Source organism: Colletotrichum abscissum (assembly GCF_030869225.1).
Source record: "Colletotrichum abscissum strain IMI 504890 chromosome Unknown Scaffold_82.1, whole genome shotgun sequence".
NCBI lineage: Eukaryota > Fungi > Ascomycota > Sordariomycetes > Glomerellales > Glomerellaceae > Colletotrichum > Colletotrichum abscissum.
This window is the reverse complement of record NW_026850528.1, coordinates 67,813-86,299: the sequence shown is the minus strand read 5'-3', so window position 1 is coordinate 86,299 and position 18,487 is coordinate 67,813. Positions and strand designations below refer to the sequence as shown.

Genomic DNA, 18,487 nt, shown 5'->3' with positions numbered 1-18,487 from the left:
TCTAGCGGCACTGGCCCGGTAAGATTCCCCCGTGGCACCGTTGGAGACCTTTTTCCGTCTCTCTTTTGGTGTGGTGGAAGCCATCTCCAAAATTCAAATTCCACGCCTGTTCGTGCGAGGACCCAATTTCGCTTACTCGTCACCGGTAAATTTACCCACACGGCAGCGCCTACTTTCACAAGGATCACTGGGCTTTATCTCTGGAACTTTTTTTTTCTGGTGCCCCTCGCCCCTCTTGCTCTTCCACGAAAAAGTTGCGCCCGGGGACTAGGAACCGCCAGCCGGGGGTCCCACGGACGTTGGCGTCGACTCATTGAAACGACAAGGCCTCCCAGTCCTGAGTCTGCCTGTGTGGTCAGGGTGTTAAATCCCCCCGGCCGTTAGGGCGCCGGAGTCACTATCAGAAGCGGTGACCGGATTTTGATACTGGTGTGGCTAATTTCAGCGTCAAGGTGTGAATATCGATCTTCACCTTTCGGTGGGCGAGGGCCTGCTCATTCCCATTCCAACCCCGGCGAAAGACCAATGTGGAAGGTTCAATTAGGACATCGATCAGAATCATCTTAGACCGCCGAGATAGAGGAGAGAAAGTGTGTGTCATTAGCCGGGTACGGTGACTCGAACAATCAGAAAAGCAGTCAAAGGGATCCAGCGCCAGTGCCCAACGTTGGGAATCGAGTTGCAACTTGCAGCAGGCCAAAGGGCGACTGCAGGCAAACGCAAGTGGCCTGGACGACGAGGTGCATTCTTCACTGCCACCCCTTATTTCCACGGACGTGCCTTTGGGGGCGCGATCGTGTGTGTGTGTGTCTTCTATTTCCAGGAGCTTCTTTCGAGTCAGCAGCGAACCAAAGCGCACTTGCATCGAGCTGTGCCACGAGTACGCTGCACAACGGTGATTGACATGTTCTGACCGGGACTGTGGCCGACTAGACTGGAGTCATCATCACCGTCGTTGTCGACCACGACTACTGCAACTTTGTAAGCCCCAGCAAAGCAGCCTAAGGTGGTCTGCGCATTGGTGCGTCGCGACAGCTGGCTGAACCACGGACTTGAAGGGCTTGGACAGTCTGAGGATCTGAGTCGCTGCTCGCTTCCGCGCGATTTTGAACAAACGCACAAACGAAGGACGAACAGAGACGCAAGACCAGACAACAGAGTGTCTATTGGTCTATCGCCGAGAGGTGAACAAGCCAGGGAGAGAGACAAGCGTTCACCCAACGTGTAAAAGGGGTCCAGTCGACACCGTACGGTGTAGGCCTTCGCGTAGGAGGCTGGTGTTGCAGAAGGGAGTACCCAGCAGCAGCGACAAAGCATCAGGATTCTCATTGGGAGCTGCCATCTACTGTTCTCGATCAAGCATCCATCTATCCGCCCACCGCGGCGAGCTGAACAGGGTCCCGAGGTGTGAGTGATCCCTCCTCTCCCTTTACTCACCACCAAAGCTGATCAAGCAGGACAGAGAACGCAGAACAGCGCAGAACAGCGGCGAGCACGAGGTACTTTGTTGGAAGTCGAGCCATAGGGACACGCCCCCCTCCAGGAACTTGTCGTCTGTGTTCCCTCCTAAGAGGGGGCGCTCTAAATTGGAACCAGGTTCCGTGTGCTCTTACGCTAAGGCAAGCCAGCCACCCCTGCCACCCCTGCTCTTCTCTGCAGCAGGGGACAGGGATCAGAAAAGGGAGCTGCTTTGGTTCCTCCGGGCAGGCCACCACGCCCTGGTGCGAGACTTGCGAGACTTTGGACTACCACCCCCTGTGGACCTCTTTCGCGCGCATTCCCACTCCTCCCTTCTCCTCTCCCACAAAAACTGGGAAAACGCACCGAGTAATTAAATACCACGCTGCCCTCACCACTACTCTTGAACTTCTCCTCTCTTCTCATGTTTTTGGCTTCTGCCAATCAATGAATATTCTTTGACATTCACAGCTTCGGCTTCGGCTACCAACCACCTTCAACCCATCCTCGACAAAAGAGTCGTCATTCGTTGCTTCGCTGGCGTCCTCCGAGAAGCCTCCAGCAACTTCCATTCATCACACACTACCGACGTCGAGAAGATTCCTTCCCGAGCTCGGTAATCTGGTTTCCATCCTTGGTCATCGAGGGTAACCTGTAGCAGTTATATCAAACTTGGTCATGTTCGGGCACAGAAGACAAACTTCCTCTCCTCTATCATCCGACCGCATACCAAGGTGACTTGCTTCACCTTTTCTTCGCGCCTCGACATCGGCGCGACACCCTGGCCCTGGAATCACAACCATCCGCATCGACACAACCTACCGACATTTTGGGGGGAGTCGTGAGAGCTAGCAGAGGAAGCTGCTAGAGAAGAAAAAGTAGAAGACAGATTTGAAGAATACCGTGGACGCCTCCCATCGACCTCGCCACAAAGAGCCATCAGTCAACATGGCCTACTCATCCCCCTACCCCGGATCTCCTCCCGACGAGTACTACTACGCCCGGGAGCGATACCAGTCGGCAACGCCAACTCCATCCCCTCGGGGGTCCTCCAGCTATTACTACCCGCCCGGCTCAACCCCGCAGCGTCCGGCAACCCGCTCCCACTTCCATACCACCAGCAGTGGCTTCAGCGAGTACAGTCCCCGTCCGCCGACGGCGTCGCCTCGATACACGAGCGATGGCTACTATGCCACGGCAAATGTGAGTAGTGGTCATCATTCGCGCAAGCATTCATGGGCCACTCCGTCGCACCCACCGCGCGAGCGCCGATCTTCTTTTGTCTATGTACGGGCCGCGACGCCCCACGGAGAATCCGACGATGAGATTATCGAAGTGGATGGCCGTACTTATCTGGTGCCGGGCAAGTCGTCACGGGCGAGGAGCAAGAGGCATTCTGTTCAGGAGACTTTTTACTATGAGGATGGTCGAGGATATCCCACTGATTACCGTTCCCATGCACAGAGCGGTTTTGCCTACATTGAGCGCGACATCCCAGCGTATGAGCCTCGCCCCTCCCGTACCACTGCCAACGGCCACTCTCGCCGTTCCTCGACTTCGGTTCCCCAGAGGCCCTCCACCGTTCGCCCCGGCAGCAGTTCTCAGGCATCTAAGAAGGCTCAGCCTCAGACTGAGACCAAGAAGCCCACGCCACCCCCAGTTTCTCGCGCGGCTACTGAACAAGACGCCAAGAAGCACAAGATCCCCTCAGGATACTCACTCAAGAACTGGGATCCCACCGAAGAGCCCATTCTTCTCCTCGGTAGCGTCTTCGACTCCAACTCCTTGGGCAAGTGGATTTACGACTGGACTGTCTACCACCATGGCCCTGCCACTCCCATTTCTGACATGGCAGGTGAGCTCTGGTTGCTGTTGATCCAGTTGGCCGGCAAGATCAAGCGCGGAGAGGAGACTATCGAACGCGTGCGCAGCACCGAGAAGAAGGAAATCCTCGATGACTTCATCGATGCTGGTGAGCGTCTGACTGATAAGCTCCGCAAGCTTCTTAAGACTTGCGAGGCTCCCATGCTCAAGGCCAGCAAGAAGTCCTCTTCCCTCGGCAAGAACGCTGGTGTCCAGTTCGTCGAGACTCTGTTCGGCATCGAACGCGAGTTGGACAAGACTGAGCGATTCATGCAGGGTGTTCGTCTCTTCATCCTTCGATTCGACGCCAACTGTGATGACATCCTCAAGAACCCTGAGAAGTAAATGGCCCCCTTATCTTTGGACACATTCCCTTGGTTTCCTTTCTGTCTATACTGCCACATTCCATGGACGGAGTACCATCAAGGAAAGCCAACGGATGAACCATCGGAGCCACACCTCGTTACCACCACAAAAAAACCAAGAAAACCCAATATCGAACCGACGGATGGAGTTGCCAATTGTACGATTAGGAATCTGTTTTCCGGATCTCATTTTTCCTCGGGAGTTTCCACTTTCATCTCATTGAAACACGACGGATTTGGATTTCCCTCTATTCATCACCATAAACATAATCTGGCGCAAGCTATTATGCATCGGGGATACACACCAAGGACTTTTTCTTTGCGATACCCAAGATACCACACGGACCCGAACCTACACGGGACGAGAACGACACGAACGAACGAACGCACGGCATCATCGACCTTGTGTTACAGGGATGGACATCAAAAGCATGCTTTGGTTGCGAAATGATTACCACGGGCGACTGGAACACGTTTCAGTCATGGAAAAGGATAGCGTGCTTACGCTTTTATCAGGAATGCTTTATTGTTTACTGGGCCTGGTTCAACACTATTCGGAACCTCGCCATCGCAAAGTTTGCGCGCACAACAGGGAAACAGCTTTTACGTGTAATATCGTCGTTGATTTGCAAGGACGCAGCCTCGACCAGTTGAATTTTATCTAGACGGATGCACGGGATTTGGTTGTTTAGTTTTGTTTTTGATTCTTGGATTGCACTACAGCATCCACAACACGCCGCACTGGAAGCGCAGCTCGTCATTTTATTATTACTGTTCACTCGGCTCGATTATTACGAGAGTCGAAACGCTTTTCCTTTCGAACTGGCAGGAAGACTACGGAGGAGCTGGATATACCCCTTCCTTTCCTTGTTACCGGCTCCGCGGGGGAAGCGAGTCTGAGAAATAGTTGCAGAAATCAATCAGTATCATTCTTAACACTTGTCCCCTTTGATACGCAAAATGACATGTATGGTTGAGTGACATGGGACGTGGTTGACACCAACGTCATCCTCGGACAACATCTCTAGTGTCCATGACCGGGGTCCTGAGTTCCCACGTGGCTCCGTTCAGGGAAAAAGAGAACCCCATCGTGAAGAGAAGAATCCTTGTTCGTCTGTGCGGTTGTTAGGGATTTGGCGGACGGTGGTTCGATCGTGAGGATAGTTATGAGGTCATTTGACCAGCCAGCCACCCTTGTAACTCTTGTAAGCGAAGGGCTCCGCGCGGGGCGGTTCGGGGGGAAGCATTTCATGCGACTAGGGTCCTGCTATGCGCGACATCACGCGGGGGTTATGGTTTATACCGGAGGCTGACGATTATCATTAGGTAGGTAGGTAGCTCATTCATGGATGCGGGAGCTGAGGATTCGGGTCTGGGTGGTGCGGCGCGGAGGCAGCGGGAGTCGGACGACGCGGGAATCAATGGATCGTGGGATTTGTTCATCCGGTGTGTCCGTTTGAACGGGGGAGGTTTGGAGCCTCTGTTGGTTTGGGGGGGGCGTGAGGATTAGGGCTGGGAGGAGTTGCGAGACATTTGAGAAAGTTGAGGCTGAGAGAGAAATGTCGATTCATCTGGTCTGTGATTACTTGCATATCACGTCCGGTCTGATTTTCTTCAAACTCCACTTTTTGTCATGTTTGACATCTTGATGATTCTGGACTGGAACTGGACTGGAATCCTGCTTTCTGGATCTACGGTATGCATTCTTGTCACGGATAGCGAGCCGAAATACCTTGCAAGTTTACGGAGGAGAGATGTGTAGGTGTCTTGAACCTAATCTAGTCTCTCTTTCTTCACACACGCCCTCGAGTTGGGGCTCTTTTGCGCTGGAGAAGAATGCTGGAATTGCGTCGAGGATTGAGGTTTGGGGGGGAAAACAGAAACCGTGATTCGGAAATGCCAATGTATTCGGTGTTGGAAAAAATCCCTCAACGGGCTTGCGTGTAGCTGGATCACGGATTGTCTCTTACTGATGTATGCCAAGTGCAAGACGGTGAGACTGGTTCTTGTGAGTGAGACTGTCAAACTTTTGGCCTTGACTCGGTGCCGCGGAGTCATCACGCGGAACGGGGCGGACGCGTGGACTCGGAGAGCGGAAAGGAGTTGTTGAGCTGCGTTTCCGTCGGTAAAAAGGGTGACTTGCCGGCCTGCCAATCTCTGTGTGGGAGCGTTGTGTATGAGGTCTGTCATTAGCGACGTTGGGAAGAGACGGGAGGCTGTTTCCTGGAGGTCCTAGACGCGCTTTACCGCAGTTGGAGTCTCACGGGTCGCGGGAGCACTTGCTTCTCCCCTTTCCACTCTTTCTTCGTTTTTTTCTCCGTTTTTTTCTTGGTCCCTTCCAGAGACTCAAGCCAGCGCATAGGGGTCTAAGCAGACGGACTCAGGCTAGCCCTCCTCCTTTTTCAATTTCAGGGTCGTTCGCGGGCACGGTTACAGTGTCTGAACTCTCTACTCCGTAAGGTTGCAGTGGTTCAGATGCTCCTCTCAAAAAAAAGAGAGTTTTTTTCTTTCTTGTTTGCACAGCCGGTTTACTAGGACGTGCGTTTGCACTACCTACCTACCTTACACTGGGGTCCGGGAGCATGGATGGAAGGGGGGGTGGCGGGTTTGGTGATGAAGATGAGACGGACGGGATGATGACGGTGCGTCTGTACCTCCGTAGAGTGTGGTTCGAAGGTATGGGTGAGTCATGTTTTTGTCACTGTATGCCTGTTCTTACGTCTGTTCGTTTCGACTTTTGAATGTGAATGATGTTGTGTGAAGATTTGCACGAAGCCGATGAGAGGACCAGGCATCGCTTCTTGAGAGAGCGCCTCAGGGGGGGGAAGGCGGGGTTCATCTGTACCAGGGAACGTGATCTCTCAGGATATCAGATCTCAGGAATACATAGACTCAACTGATGACGCCCAATGATGCCCTCTTCTTTTCTTCTTTTTTCTTTCCCTTTTTTCTAGCTCTGCTTTAGGCTTTCCGCGATACATGCGAGTGATTGAACGACAGGACAGAAACAAAACTGAGAAAGACGGCGCTGCCGAGACGAAACAGCGGCGGCGACCGGGGGGGTTAGGGGGTTGTTAGCGTGGGGCAAGCCGCGTACGGGGGGGATTCATCGCTGTGGAAGGAAGAAGAGAACGCGCCGGCCGGCCGGTGTGGCACACCTCCTGGCCCGGGCGGGACTTTTTCGGGCGGAGGTGGTGGTGGTGGTGGTGTCTTCGAGGTTGTAGTGTAAGCTAACTTTTGGTTGGTGCTAATTCAGAGATATATCCATCGAATTGAAGGGTGTTGGACGACAAGTGAGAGCGCTCAAGAACCTGGCTTTGGCTGGGTAGGTAAGCCCCCCCCCCCCCCCCCCCCCCCGGCCGCCCCCCAGCCCCCCCCCACTGCTGGTGCTCTTTTGGTTGGTGGTAAATTCAAGAAATATCCCTCGGATTTAAGGGGGGTTGGCGACAAAGGGGGGGGCCCCAAAAACCCGCTTTTGGTGGGGAGGGAAGCCCCCCCCCCCCCCCCCCCGGGACGGGGCTATTCAGCACTGTCTGCAGTTCTGTGAACTTTTGTTGGAGTGAGCCAGGTTTGGGATGTGAAGATGACAGTGTGGTAGCACGCCGACTTCAGGCCCTCTCTGTGACGGAGGCGAACAGATAGGTGAACAGGGGAATATTTACTAATCTGGAGGGTGGGAAGAAGGCTGGCTCATCGGTGTGACGAAGTGGTGATGGAGGTTGCCCTTGTTTCTCGTGGCGGGCGTCTGGGCGGCTGGCTGGCCCGTTTGCTTTCCACGAACCTGAAGTCACACTCTCTAGCCTGGGTACCTACATCTAGGATGGTGTTTGTTTCCTTCTAAGAGGAGGGGGCGTGCAAGTCTCAGGTGGTTGGTTTGAGCGGTGGTTTGCATCCAACAGGGAGAAGAAATATGGCAAGGCTGGGAATTCAGGGTGGCCGGCTGGTCGGTTGGAGAGATGGACAGGGAGGATGAGAGTGATGTGTGTGTTGGGTTGTACTGTAGGGATCTGGCGTCTGGTGTCTGGCGTGAACGTGTGAACCTGGGATGCGCGGATACCTGCACACACACAAGTGTGCATGTTCCAAATTGGGGTTCGTTCATGTCGGGCCTCAGCGCTAATCTCACCAATCAGCGGCGCGGGTGGTGTGCATGGCGCCGGTAGTCTCAAGTGATACCACGTTTTCCCCCCTCTTGGCTTGGTTTGTTGCTTACTTTAGGTGTGCCGTGATATACACGATGAACAGCTTGCTCTGAAGGTTGGTTACAATGGGCGTTTCTTTCTTGGGCGCGTCTACGTCGTTTTCGATCGGGGGGCTGAGAATGTGAATAGACACATGAGGTCTCGGCGCTGTGACGCTGAACACTGTGACTGACAATCTACGACTGGTACTAAGTAAGCAGTGCCTAGTGAGGAGGTACACGAGGTGCGTGAAAGTGCAAGGTACTCCCGTGAGCAGGCTACGACCCAGTGTGACGGTGGCACGGGTGGCTTGCGTTTGCCTACTGCCTACTTTAGCGAATGATACGATGACCGCGTTTGGCGTTTCGTGTGATTCGAGAAGGAAGTTTACAATCTCGGATCGGGGCTTGGGGGGGATCGGCGGTGCGGGAGGAATTGGGGGCCAAGATGGGCCGCCGCCAAAGGGGCCCGTTGGTAGCCTTACGAGGCGGAGATTTTGGAATACGTGATACCACGCAGAGGCGCGGGTGAGTGAGGGATGAGTGAATTCTTCATGTGAGATTAGCTTTTGAGATGAGGTTGTGAGATTAGATTCATGTGAGAGGTCAGGTGAGAGGCGGGAATGGCAGTCACGTAACCGTCCGTGTCTGAGATGACGGACGGCTGACGATCGCGAATGGGACTTGTGAAGGATGCCGCTCTTCCCGCTCCAGAGCCAGTAGAACCCATTTCAAAGTGTTTGGATCGTTGGTTCATCGCCCTTGCGTGTGTCTAATGTCTCTGATGCGCCCTTGCAACGGTGGTGGTTGCTCACATGAGGCTGAAGAGTTGCGGAGAGACAGTGGTCAGCGCGCCATGGATCCCTTGATTCTTGCTCCCTGTGACTGATGAAGAACTGTCATCCGCAGGCGTCCATCTAAACCCTCGGCGACTTAATTCCAAGTTGGCCATGATGCCGGATATGGGATGTTTCTGAATTCTTGATAACCTGAGCGATGATGGGGGTACCCCGGCGGTTCGGAACCTCTTGGGAGAGGTTAAAGTTGCAGTGAAAAGAATAAGACAGAGGTCAAAAATTAATTCCTACTCTGGCCTGGTCGGCTTTCTCATGAAAACCCGTCCAACCAGAGGTACGAAATGCTCCTAGTTCAGCAGTCGGCTCAGGTCCTCAGGGAGTGTTAAAATCGCAGTGAATCAGTGCATTTCCGGCAGACCAATCAGCTTCCGAACCAATACCCCAAGGATGGTCAAGCTGGCGCCCTCCAACTTGGGGTGCAGAACTTCCACGCCTCTCTAAGCCGGAAGCGAGCAACAATACAGAGACTCGACATCTTACCTTAGCTGTGGTCATGCAGAGTTCTCTACAGAAAGAGTTGATTGAACCTCTTCGAGTTTGAATGCAATGAATTCCCAGACTTGGAACCTATGTTGGTCGTAAGATTGGGTCAGCCTCGCCTGATCGCATCTTTCTTGGGGCGGGTCAGGATTGCTGTGAAGCGATGGCTACGCCACCTGGATGCGGGACATGCACCGAACCGCGGCTGGCTGGGTTCCATAGAGATCGAGCGATCCTTGAGCATCCGGGGGTTAAGGCCGAATTGAAGCAAGACTACGTGTCTCGAACCGCCGGGAGGATGGAAACTGCATCAAAGATGATGATTGAGTAGTGTCTGACTGAGCAGGGAGTTGATGAGGCCTAGAGCCTTGGGAGTGTATGAGAGTCCCAAGTATTGGGGGAAGTCAACATCTCAGTGAACAGGTGAGTCTTCTGGTCACTGGAATCCTGCAGGGAACCTCAGGGGTCCATCACCTTGAAGGGGGAGTAGTGAAGTGAAGTGAAGTGAAGTGAAGTGAAGTGAAGTGAAGAGGCCCGCATACTCGCCAACGGACATGTCAAACCAGATGGCGGGGTTGGCGTCGATGGCCCACGACAAGACCCGTCCGGACCCGTCAAAGGGAGACAACCATGCGGTTGACACAGAGAAGGGCAGCTGCAATTGAGGGGTGGATTTGCAAGGTGAAGGAAGCGGAGGATGCGAGGATGTTTCCCGTCCAGCCTTTTCTGGCCAGATCGTCCGTTTCTGTCAATCTCGAATTGCTTCCTTCATACACGCCTCTGTCATGAGAGTCTAACAATTGCCGGAAGTCTGTCATCCAAAGGAAGCAGTGAGAGACATCGCGTCTTGCTCAGCCTCTGTTATACATCAACCTCCGAGATTGGCCTGAATAAGCTGACGACTGCTTTACCTTGCACCACAGGAAGCCATTGATTTCAGCCCAGTGGTGAACGGACAGTCTCACTGGTACTACCCAATAGACAGCGAGATTAGCAGAAAATCACACAGTTGGTGCCATCGACAAGCCTCCCGACTGGCTCTCACCAGCATCCAACAATTCACAAAGCACCAACCGCGAATGTATGTATGTGGTGGTGTAAACGCACCAGTATGCACAGCGCGGCACAGCCAACGACGCATCGGCACCTCGTTATTTTTGGGAATTCGAGAGACACCTCCTTCAGCCCTCAGTAACCCATCCAAATTGGAAAGCCTGCGTCATTTCTCACAGCGAACCCTCCAACTTCCAACCTGCGCGTCTGCAAACTAGAGAATGCAACCCACCACACCCCCGGGAGCCCAGGCAAGGGTAGCCCATGGGAGGAAGAGAGAGCCAGTGTCGGTACGAAGTAGTGCTGTGTCGGCCCGTTCCAACCTGGGACCGTTCGTCGCGACTCCCGTCTTCCTCTTTTTACCTTGTTTTAGCGACCTGTCACTGGTCATTAATCACCACGAGTGGGAATAGTCGCCTTTGCCCGGCCAGTCATCCTCCATCATCGACCATCATCCTCCGTCAACCAGCTGCACACTCCCCCTCCCTCTGCCCACGTTTCCCTTGCTCTCCCGTTGCCCTTTTGAGATTCTGATGAGAGAGCTAGAGGGCGTGCTCCGGTCAAAAGTTGAATCAAACAGTTCTGGGCGTTGCTTGCCTGTTTGTCGTACGAACCTCCGCCTGTATAGCGGACCGTCTACTTCCCTTGAGCACATTGGCCGATGTCTGGGATGAACTGACGATGCGCGTGACAATGTGTCTAGGTATCTCAATCACGACTCCTGTCCCCGCGGCTGTCGCGTCGCCGGCTGTACCTAATCTCACGCTATCATAGCGGACGGGTGTGCTGACACATGGCTGCTCACTGCGTCTTTTTTTCTTTTCCCTACCCGCCGGGATACCACGGATGGCGTCTGCACGCAACCAACAAGGAGGAGGGGTTTTGAGACGACGAACAAACGATAACCGGGAGGGGAAAGGGCTGAGAGACCCAAAGACCCTCACCCTAGGCTGCTAGTATGCGCGGGAGGGGCGGCCGTTGCGGAGACTTTGTCCCATCATCATCATTCCTGCGAATACGCAACACGGTTGCGCTCTCTCGCCTGCGTCTCTCGGTCTTCAGCAACAGCTGTGATGTGGTGCAGCAGCGGCCGCGTCTGTCTCCTGTTGCTGCACAGTTATGGATCCCCCTTGGAGTTTGACTCCATCCATTCTAGCCGCAGTCTGCGATGATGCCTCGCGCTGCCGTGCCATGCGCTGCACAACGTAATGAAGGCCCCTCAACCCTGTTTCTCGCCCGCGCACGGCAGTATCACCAGCAGTTCGTCTCGAAAAGACCACTTCCTATAGCATCAACTATGCCATGCTCGCAGATATCTTCACTGGTCATCCACGCTGAGAAAATGCGCGCCATGTCCGGCCGATCCGGCAAAGGCCATGTTCTTCTTCTGCTTTCCCCTCATCCTTCACCCCCATGTCCATGACCCGTTAAACCCGGGCGACTCCATTCCGCAACGTGCTCCCCACGCCGAAAACCGCCTCTGCACTGCATGTGCCTAAAACGACAGCGGGCCACATGGGAAGGCCAGACGAACCCGGCCAATGATGATGCTTCAAACCCCATGAAAGGGGGACCCGTTGAAGAGGGGGGCGTGAAGAAATCCAAATGTACCTCATCGACAGGGGGATGGCTGTACACTATTCCGTACCGCCGTGCCGTAGCCTACACGCCCTGGTCCGCTTTACCCCGCGCCTGCATTTCCGCCTTCGTCTGCTTGGTCCATAACCGCCGTGGGATCATCGGCATACTCTGGCCAGCACAGTGCGTTGCGTCGTGGACGATGTTCTGCCCGGCGAAGAACGGCGGGTGAGGTTCAGCTTCGGGGGCCGAGGGATCGTAGGTGTTGCGGCCGTTCAGGGTGCAGGATCTTGCTGCCTTGGTACGGGCCACGGCCACGAGTGGCCCGGCCGGCCTGGGAATTGGCCCCCCTCTCTTCTTCCCGGCGGCGAGTGCCGTATGCCATGCGACGTTGATCGATGCGGCAGCGATTCCTTCCCTTGCCGTTGCGGAGGTCTCACCCACGGCTGAGACACGGCCGGCCGAGATGAGGTTTTCCACGGCACGCACTGGGTTGGCTCCTGTCTCTACACACCTCACAATGACTCGATGCTTCGTAAATAGTAGATATGATGGACGTGGCTGGGAGGTTAGAGCTGGATATGGGAACGAGTCTTTGTTAGTGGTATCTCTAATCCTCTAGCTGAACACCAGTCGTCACCGGCGGCATTCCATATCGATGCTAGAGTATGACGCCGTCTTCACCCGCTCGGTCCTCGACTATGGAAATCCCCCGGCTCCATCGATTTCTCCCAGCCACTGCCAGCAACACCCAACGCGGACTCAGTACTTCGAGCAGTAAGTAGTCCCTAGTAGGTATCCGTGAATCGACCACCCCATTGACGAATCAACTCAACCCGCCGCTTTCTACTCTACTTCCACACGCTCGAACTCTCGGCCCCAGCCTTCTTCCCCTCCTGATACGTCTCGCTCAACGCGTTGTACAACCCTTTAACGCGCTCCATCTCCTCCTGCCAATGAGCCCTCTCTCCCTCATCCTTGATCTCCTCCACCAACGCCCCCAAACTCCGCGCCGTGAAGAACTGGTTAGTCCGGTTGTACAGCTCCCGTCTCCCCAGCGCACTCTCGTCCTCCCCCTCGGCCGGCACGCGAAAGACCTGCTGCAAGATATTGATATCGTGCGGGATCGCAAACAGGTCGCGGCTGTCCTCGTACGTGAAGAGGTAATACACCTCCCGGAAGCCGGACCAGGCGATGCCCGACAAACAGAGGGAGCAGGGCTCGTGGGTTGCGAAGAAGACGCAGTCGGTGCGCGGGGAGGGGCGGGTGGAGGGGTCGGGGAAGTCGCGCGTGAAGAAGGTTTGGATGCAGTTTATTTCGCCGTGGAGGAGGGGGGAGGTGCGTTCGTCGTTTGTGGAGACTGTGTAGGGGGTGAGGGCGTCGTCGGAGGAGAGGATGGCGGCGCCGAAGAGCTTTGAGCCGGAGGAGACGCCGCGGGCTGTTAGGGGCACGATGCGGGTTTCTGTGAGGGTGAGGAGGGAGGCGAGGACGGTTTTTGGGTCGCGGGTTGGGAGGGGGGGTTCTGTGGACATTGTGTTGGTGATGTCTTGTCTGAGTCCTTTGATGTTGTGTGGTGGAGTTGGATTGAGTGATCTTGAGATGTGTGTGAAGTATGATGTGATGTCAATTGCCGGTCGTCGAAGTTTTGTTGGTGTTGATATGGTGATGTGGAACTGGGATGGACCCGCGACTTTATCAACCCCGCGACGCTTATCGTAAGTCTCCAGATGCTATCCGTACCGCATGTCGAACGTACCTCGAGTAAAGACCTACCCAATTAACGTTTATGAGTGGACGCCGACCTCCTACCATCGGAGGCGTCCGTAGCGCGGGATGGCGGGATGGGGGTTCTACTGTTTCCGGTCGCGGCGAGTTGGGGCGGCGACCTCCGATATCTGCGGTGTTTTTAGAGTCGGAGGTGGGAGATGTGCAGAACGCCAGGCTGTTAATGCGTTTCTTTCAGCTTTGAATGTAAAAATGGAACTGTAAGTAATACGCGGCGTGAATTGGGGATGACGTGGAAATATCCGCATCTACTTTGCTAAGAAATGTTGGACTTCGGTCGAGAACCAGGCCTGGAGGGTGGCCAAGCCCGGAAGCTGGGCCCACTTATCGCCGGTCTCCGATCGGAGGTTGCGGAGAGATCTACCATACGTTAATTTTCCTCGAGCAGAGCAATATAATCCACAACTTGGGCCCAGGGAATAGGGTTCGCGACCGAAGACAGTGACTATACGCTGATCCTTTAGTCGCATAATCGACTGCGTCCTGGATCTTCTGCAGATCGAGTTGAGAAAAAGACACCAGCATCTCCGCGAATGTCACGATGCATCAAGAGCACTAGGAACCGCACCCCACCTGCCTACACTCGCCATCTCACTCGGCGTATTCCGCATGGGATATTCCAGAGAAGATCTTGGGTCTTGGGGCTTGGTAACACAATTTACTCCCCTGAAACTTTGAGACGATCTCGACGGGCGATCCAGTGACATCAACGGGAGCAAGTATGGGAACCACTTAAGCAACGACCCGCCTATAGGGTTTGCGCTTGCGTCGAGATGAAGAGAACAGGTGGTTGCGAATGATTGTTTGTGAAGCTCGCGGCAGTTTTAAAGGAGGACCCTTTAGAAGTGCTGACCTATCGTACGGAGAATATCCTGGTCCAAGTGATGACCTCTGAGTCCGCTGCATTGAAAGATGGAATATCTGTTCATCAGGCTTGCAACAGAGCTAAGCTACCTTGTATAAGAGAGGAGAGTTTAGGTTGCTGTGTTGACTTCGGCGCTAACACTAATCGCCTTGCGAGCTCAACGATATCATCTAGGTCCAGACCCAGGTTTGACTTGCGCCTGGGTAGATATGAACACCTCAAAGTCGATTCGGACTGTATGCTTCTCGCGATCCCCGATAGTTGTGTCAGAAAAGCGAGCATCGAAGCTTTAAGTAACCTATCTCTTTCCGCTCGCTCTCCAATCCGAGGTATTTCACACGGAATATTCAATGTAGGGGGCGGGATAGATGACTGGATAAGATGTATTGCCTTGGGTCACATCTTCATTTCAGGGTAGTGACGATAGACTGTTGCGTGCATATCAATCCTGACCCAATAAGCAACTTGCTGTAGCTGACAGAGCATCTTCCGGAGCATTCCTGCTGGCACTAGACACTGAAACAGGCTGATGAGCATAGAACCTTATACTGAGCTCCCGGTGGCTTGAAAGGCAGACGCTTCCGGCTGGGCAAGTCCGTCTCTGTCTCGAGGCGCCAAATTCGTGAGTTTTTTTGGTGTTAGACGTTGAATGAGTTCATCGTAGTACTGAATCAATTCATATGTGGTATTTCATCGTCGATTCTTGTCTCAAATCTTTTTTGATTTCTTGCCAGGCGCACGATCCCTTATCCATGCACCTCTCTCGCGTAGTCGCCGGAGCCATCAACTTCGATTAATATTGAAACCTGACCACTCAGTTGACGGCTCTCAACTCTGGTATCTTTTCTCGTAGCCGGCGAAGTGAATCTCAGAAGGATTACCCATGTCTCCAGAGGCGGGTACTAAGTAGCACATTGGTTTAGCTAGTGTTGTTGATGATCCAGCAGATCTCTTACGACGCGTCATACACATTTAGTAGCCAGCATATTAAACCATCTCACTCATAGCTATCTATTAACTCTTTTCATAGTAGTTGAATGAAGTCTGTAGAGTTATCGACGAGCAATGCCATCAAACTCGGGGGCGGAAGGAGGTGCGTGAGCTAGTGACCCGCTTTATTCATAAAAGAAGAGCTCCTACTGGTCAAAACTGAATGACTAAGCGGTTTCTCAGTTTTCGTCCCTCACCCGCGAGCTCACTCACGCCGCCGTCTCATCGACGACACTCAACGACGCCCTCAAAACCGTGTGAGTCTTTAGAAACTCAGACTCGGTTTTCACACTCACGACTCAATGCATTACATACGGCTCCTACGAGCACCAACGCTCACACGCGAAGACAACAGGAAACACCCCTGGTCCCTCAACGTCGTCTTCACAATCACAACCGACCTCGGCGACTCTTTCCTCACACCAGAAGACAATGACCCCGTCAAGATCAAAGTCTCCGCCGGGTGGGAGCATCAGGATCGGAAGCAACAACAGAATGAGGAATCATCAAGGAAGCAGAACAGTGAACCCATGACGCTAGCTGCTGAGAAGGTCCTGCGCTGGACACCAGGCATGCGCGTCCTCAAAGCCGACATCCCAGCTCAACATATCCCGGGGCGGGGACCCCTCCCCAACACCAACGGTCTCGGTCCGCTGAAGGTACGCATACGCGCCGAGGGTGATAAGTCAGCCGACACGGCGATGAGCGTGAGCATCGCGGGGTTCGAGGGCGAGTGCGGCAAGATCCTGCCCCTCTGGGCAGACGTGCAGACACCAGGCTCCGAAGGGCCGACGACCTGCGTCCGGAGACTCAACCACGGAGATCGTCCTTCGGAGCCAGTGCTTGAGATTGAGGAGGATATTGGGGAGAGTATCGCGCGGCATATCTGGGATGCCGGGTTGATGGCCGTGTCTGGGCTGTGGCAGGTCAGCACGCGCGAGAGCTTCGCTGCGGAGAAGCACCCGTGGCGCATGAAGAAGTTTCACAGCCTTCTCTTCGGGGATGAGCCGGTGAATATCCTCGAGCTCGGATGCGGTGTCGGTATCCTGGGCAACGGGCTGGCGCAGCTCTTGTCGGATGCGGATCCCAAGGGCGAGGGTGCCATCCTCATGACGGATTTACCTGAGGCCGAGCACCGCGCCTCCGCGAATATCGACAGGCTTGTGGCGAACGAGGCGGCGAGTATTCATCCGCGGTATGAGAACCTCGACTGGGACGACGGTCGGAAGGGGGCGTTTGGGCCGCTGGTCAAGGCCAAGACGTGGGGCGTCATTGTCATGAGCGATTGCACGTACAACGTGGACTCGCTGCCTTCTCTGGTAAATACATGGACGGCGGTCCACGTGCACAACATCTCGAAGAGCGCGAAGGAGAGTGTGCAGACGTGGGTGTACATTGCGTGGAAGAAGCGGCATCCGGATGAGAATGAGTTCTGGAACCAGGTTGACAGCCAGGGGTGGACTCTACACGAGGAAGATGTTGTTGATTTGCCGGTGCTCGGCGGCGAGACGGAGAAGATCTTTACGTATCTGTTCAGCATGAAGTCTACAATGTTTGAGCTTGATGAGGAGAAGGGAGTCTGGAAGTGCTCATAGTCGCCAGCATGAGACCACTTCGAGAAAAAGATTCTCTGCCGAAGAAAGAGGACAGGTCAGACGATGAGAAGAGGCCGTCAGGCTGTGGAGAGAGAATGAGCACGGCGTGCGGCGACCGTCGCGATTGGGGCGGTACCCCACGCGCTCGATACAGGCATAGGCACCGTCGATGTTGGGTCATCCTTGAATAGCAATCGTCCGGTTGATTGTCAACAAGTATTCATCCTCCCAGAGACACTAGGTCGATGTAGCTGATTCCTGAATGCCCTGGAGATCACCATACCGCAGGGATATGCAGGCTTAGTCGAGGCATTTCAGCGACGGCTGCAGTAAGTATGGCTGGAGATGGGAACGAAAGGCCTCTGCTCCACCAGCACGACTCTTTCGCTGATCGACACGCTGCTAGGACGGTACTTCGTTGCTGCAACAATACTCCCAAGATGTAGCCTAGATTGGGAGACTTCCACTAGAGGCAAACCAAGGATATTGTTACTTGAAGATGACCGGGAAGACTGGTTCGACTACCGGCGATGGTTCTGTAGCGCAGTAGGCCCGCGGCTCACCTACTATCCCATTCATCCGGGACAGGGCGAGAGGGGGATTAGGCTCACGATACACCAACGCAACTTTGCGACCATGAGTGAGCCGCCCATCGAAAGATCGATGGGCCAATACATCGACCTCAAACCACTTACTCTTTCCTTCTCACGTCCGAGTTTGAAAACCGCTTAGAGCGAGCCACAACAATCTGACGGGTGCGTTCATTGCCAATCAGCCTTCAACTATTCACACTATCGGCCCCTTCCCGGGCCCAAAACCAACCCAATAAGCTACACGTGGCTATCCAGCATCCCTGGGGAGACACAAAAAGCAATGAAAGGCCTCAACAAGCAAAAGAATGGACGATCTGGGAATCGAACCCAGGACCTACCGCATGCTAAGCGGTCATTATACCACTAAACCAATCGCCCATGGTATGATCTAGCCCGGACTTGAACCGGAGACCTTCAGTGTGGCAGACGAGAGAGATTGAGGCTCTCGAACTGTTAGACTGACGTGATAACCAACTACACCACCAGACCAGTTATTGTTGAAGATCCACGAGGACCAGGATGAATATGAACGAACGGGAAATGGAATCGACTTGCGTTGCGGTGAACGGGGCGCGAGAAGCGAGGGTTTGGAGTGCAAAATCTGCTGGTTGCAGGTGAGGGTTTTGATGACCGCCAATCAGAGATCTGCGCTAAGGGGGATTTTGAAATTGCAGTCTCCGCGCTGGTCGGACGCCGTGGCGGGACTAGTGGGGCCGGGGCAACTTGCCGGAAAGGGACCCGCAGACGCTCCGCAAGTCTTCCGCAAGTCTCCCGCATGTCTTCCGCAGAGTTGACCTTGTGTTTACAGGCCATGGACTCATTGTC

At 54.3% G+C, this 18,487-nt stretch overlaps 4 protein-coding genes across 4 annotated transcripts; 2 read left to right on the top strand and 2 right to left on the bottom strand.

Annotated features, from left to right (window-relative positions):
* Window positions 1-400: 400 nt before the first annotated feature.
* On the bottom strand, window positions 401-865 carry CABS01_16127 (uncharacterized protein; the record flags this gene model as incomplete). The annotated part of the gene is made up of 1 exon (XM_060549459.1): window positions 401-865. One exon carries the CDS (start codon window positions 863-865, stop codon window positions 401-403), a length of 465 nt encoding a protein of 154 aa, XP_060390181.1.
* A 1,541-nt stretch (window positions 866-2,406) lies between these two features.
* On the top strand, window positions 2,407-3,666 carry CABS01_16126 (vegetative cell wall protein gp1; the record flags this gene model as incomplete). The annotated part of the gene is made up of 1 exon (XM_060549458.1): window positions 2,407-3,666. The coding sequence occupies one exon, from the start codon at window positions 2,407-2,409 to the stop codon at window positions 3,664-3,666; it is 1,260 nt and encodes a 419-aa protein (XP_060390180.1).
* A 9,019-nt stretch (window positions 3,667-12,685) lies between these two features.
* Window positions 12,686-13,366, bottom strand: CABS01_16125 (cytidine and deoxycytidylate deaminase zinc-binding region; the record flags this gene model as incomplete). Its single annotated transcript, XM_060549457.1, has 1 exon — window positions 12,686-13,366. The coding sequence occupies one exon, from the start codon at window positions 13,364-13,366 to the stop codon at window positions 12,686-12,688; it is 681 nt and encodes a 226-aa protein (XP_060390179.1).
* A 2,410-nt stretch (window positions 13,367-15,776) lies between these two features.
* Window positions 15,777-17,069, top strand: CABS01_16124 (uncharacterized protein; the record flags this gene model as incomplete). The annotated part of the gene is made up of 1 exon (XM_060549456.1): window positions 15,777-17,069. One exon carries the CDS (start codon window positions 15,777-15,779, stop codon window positions 17,067-17,069), a length of 1,293 nt encoding a protein of 430 aa, XP_060390178.1.
* Window positions 17,070-18,487: the final 1,418 nt, after the last annotated feature.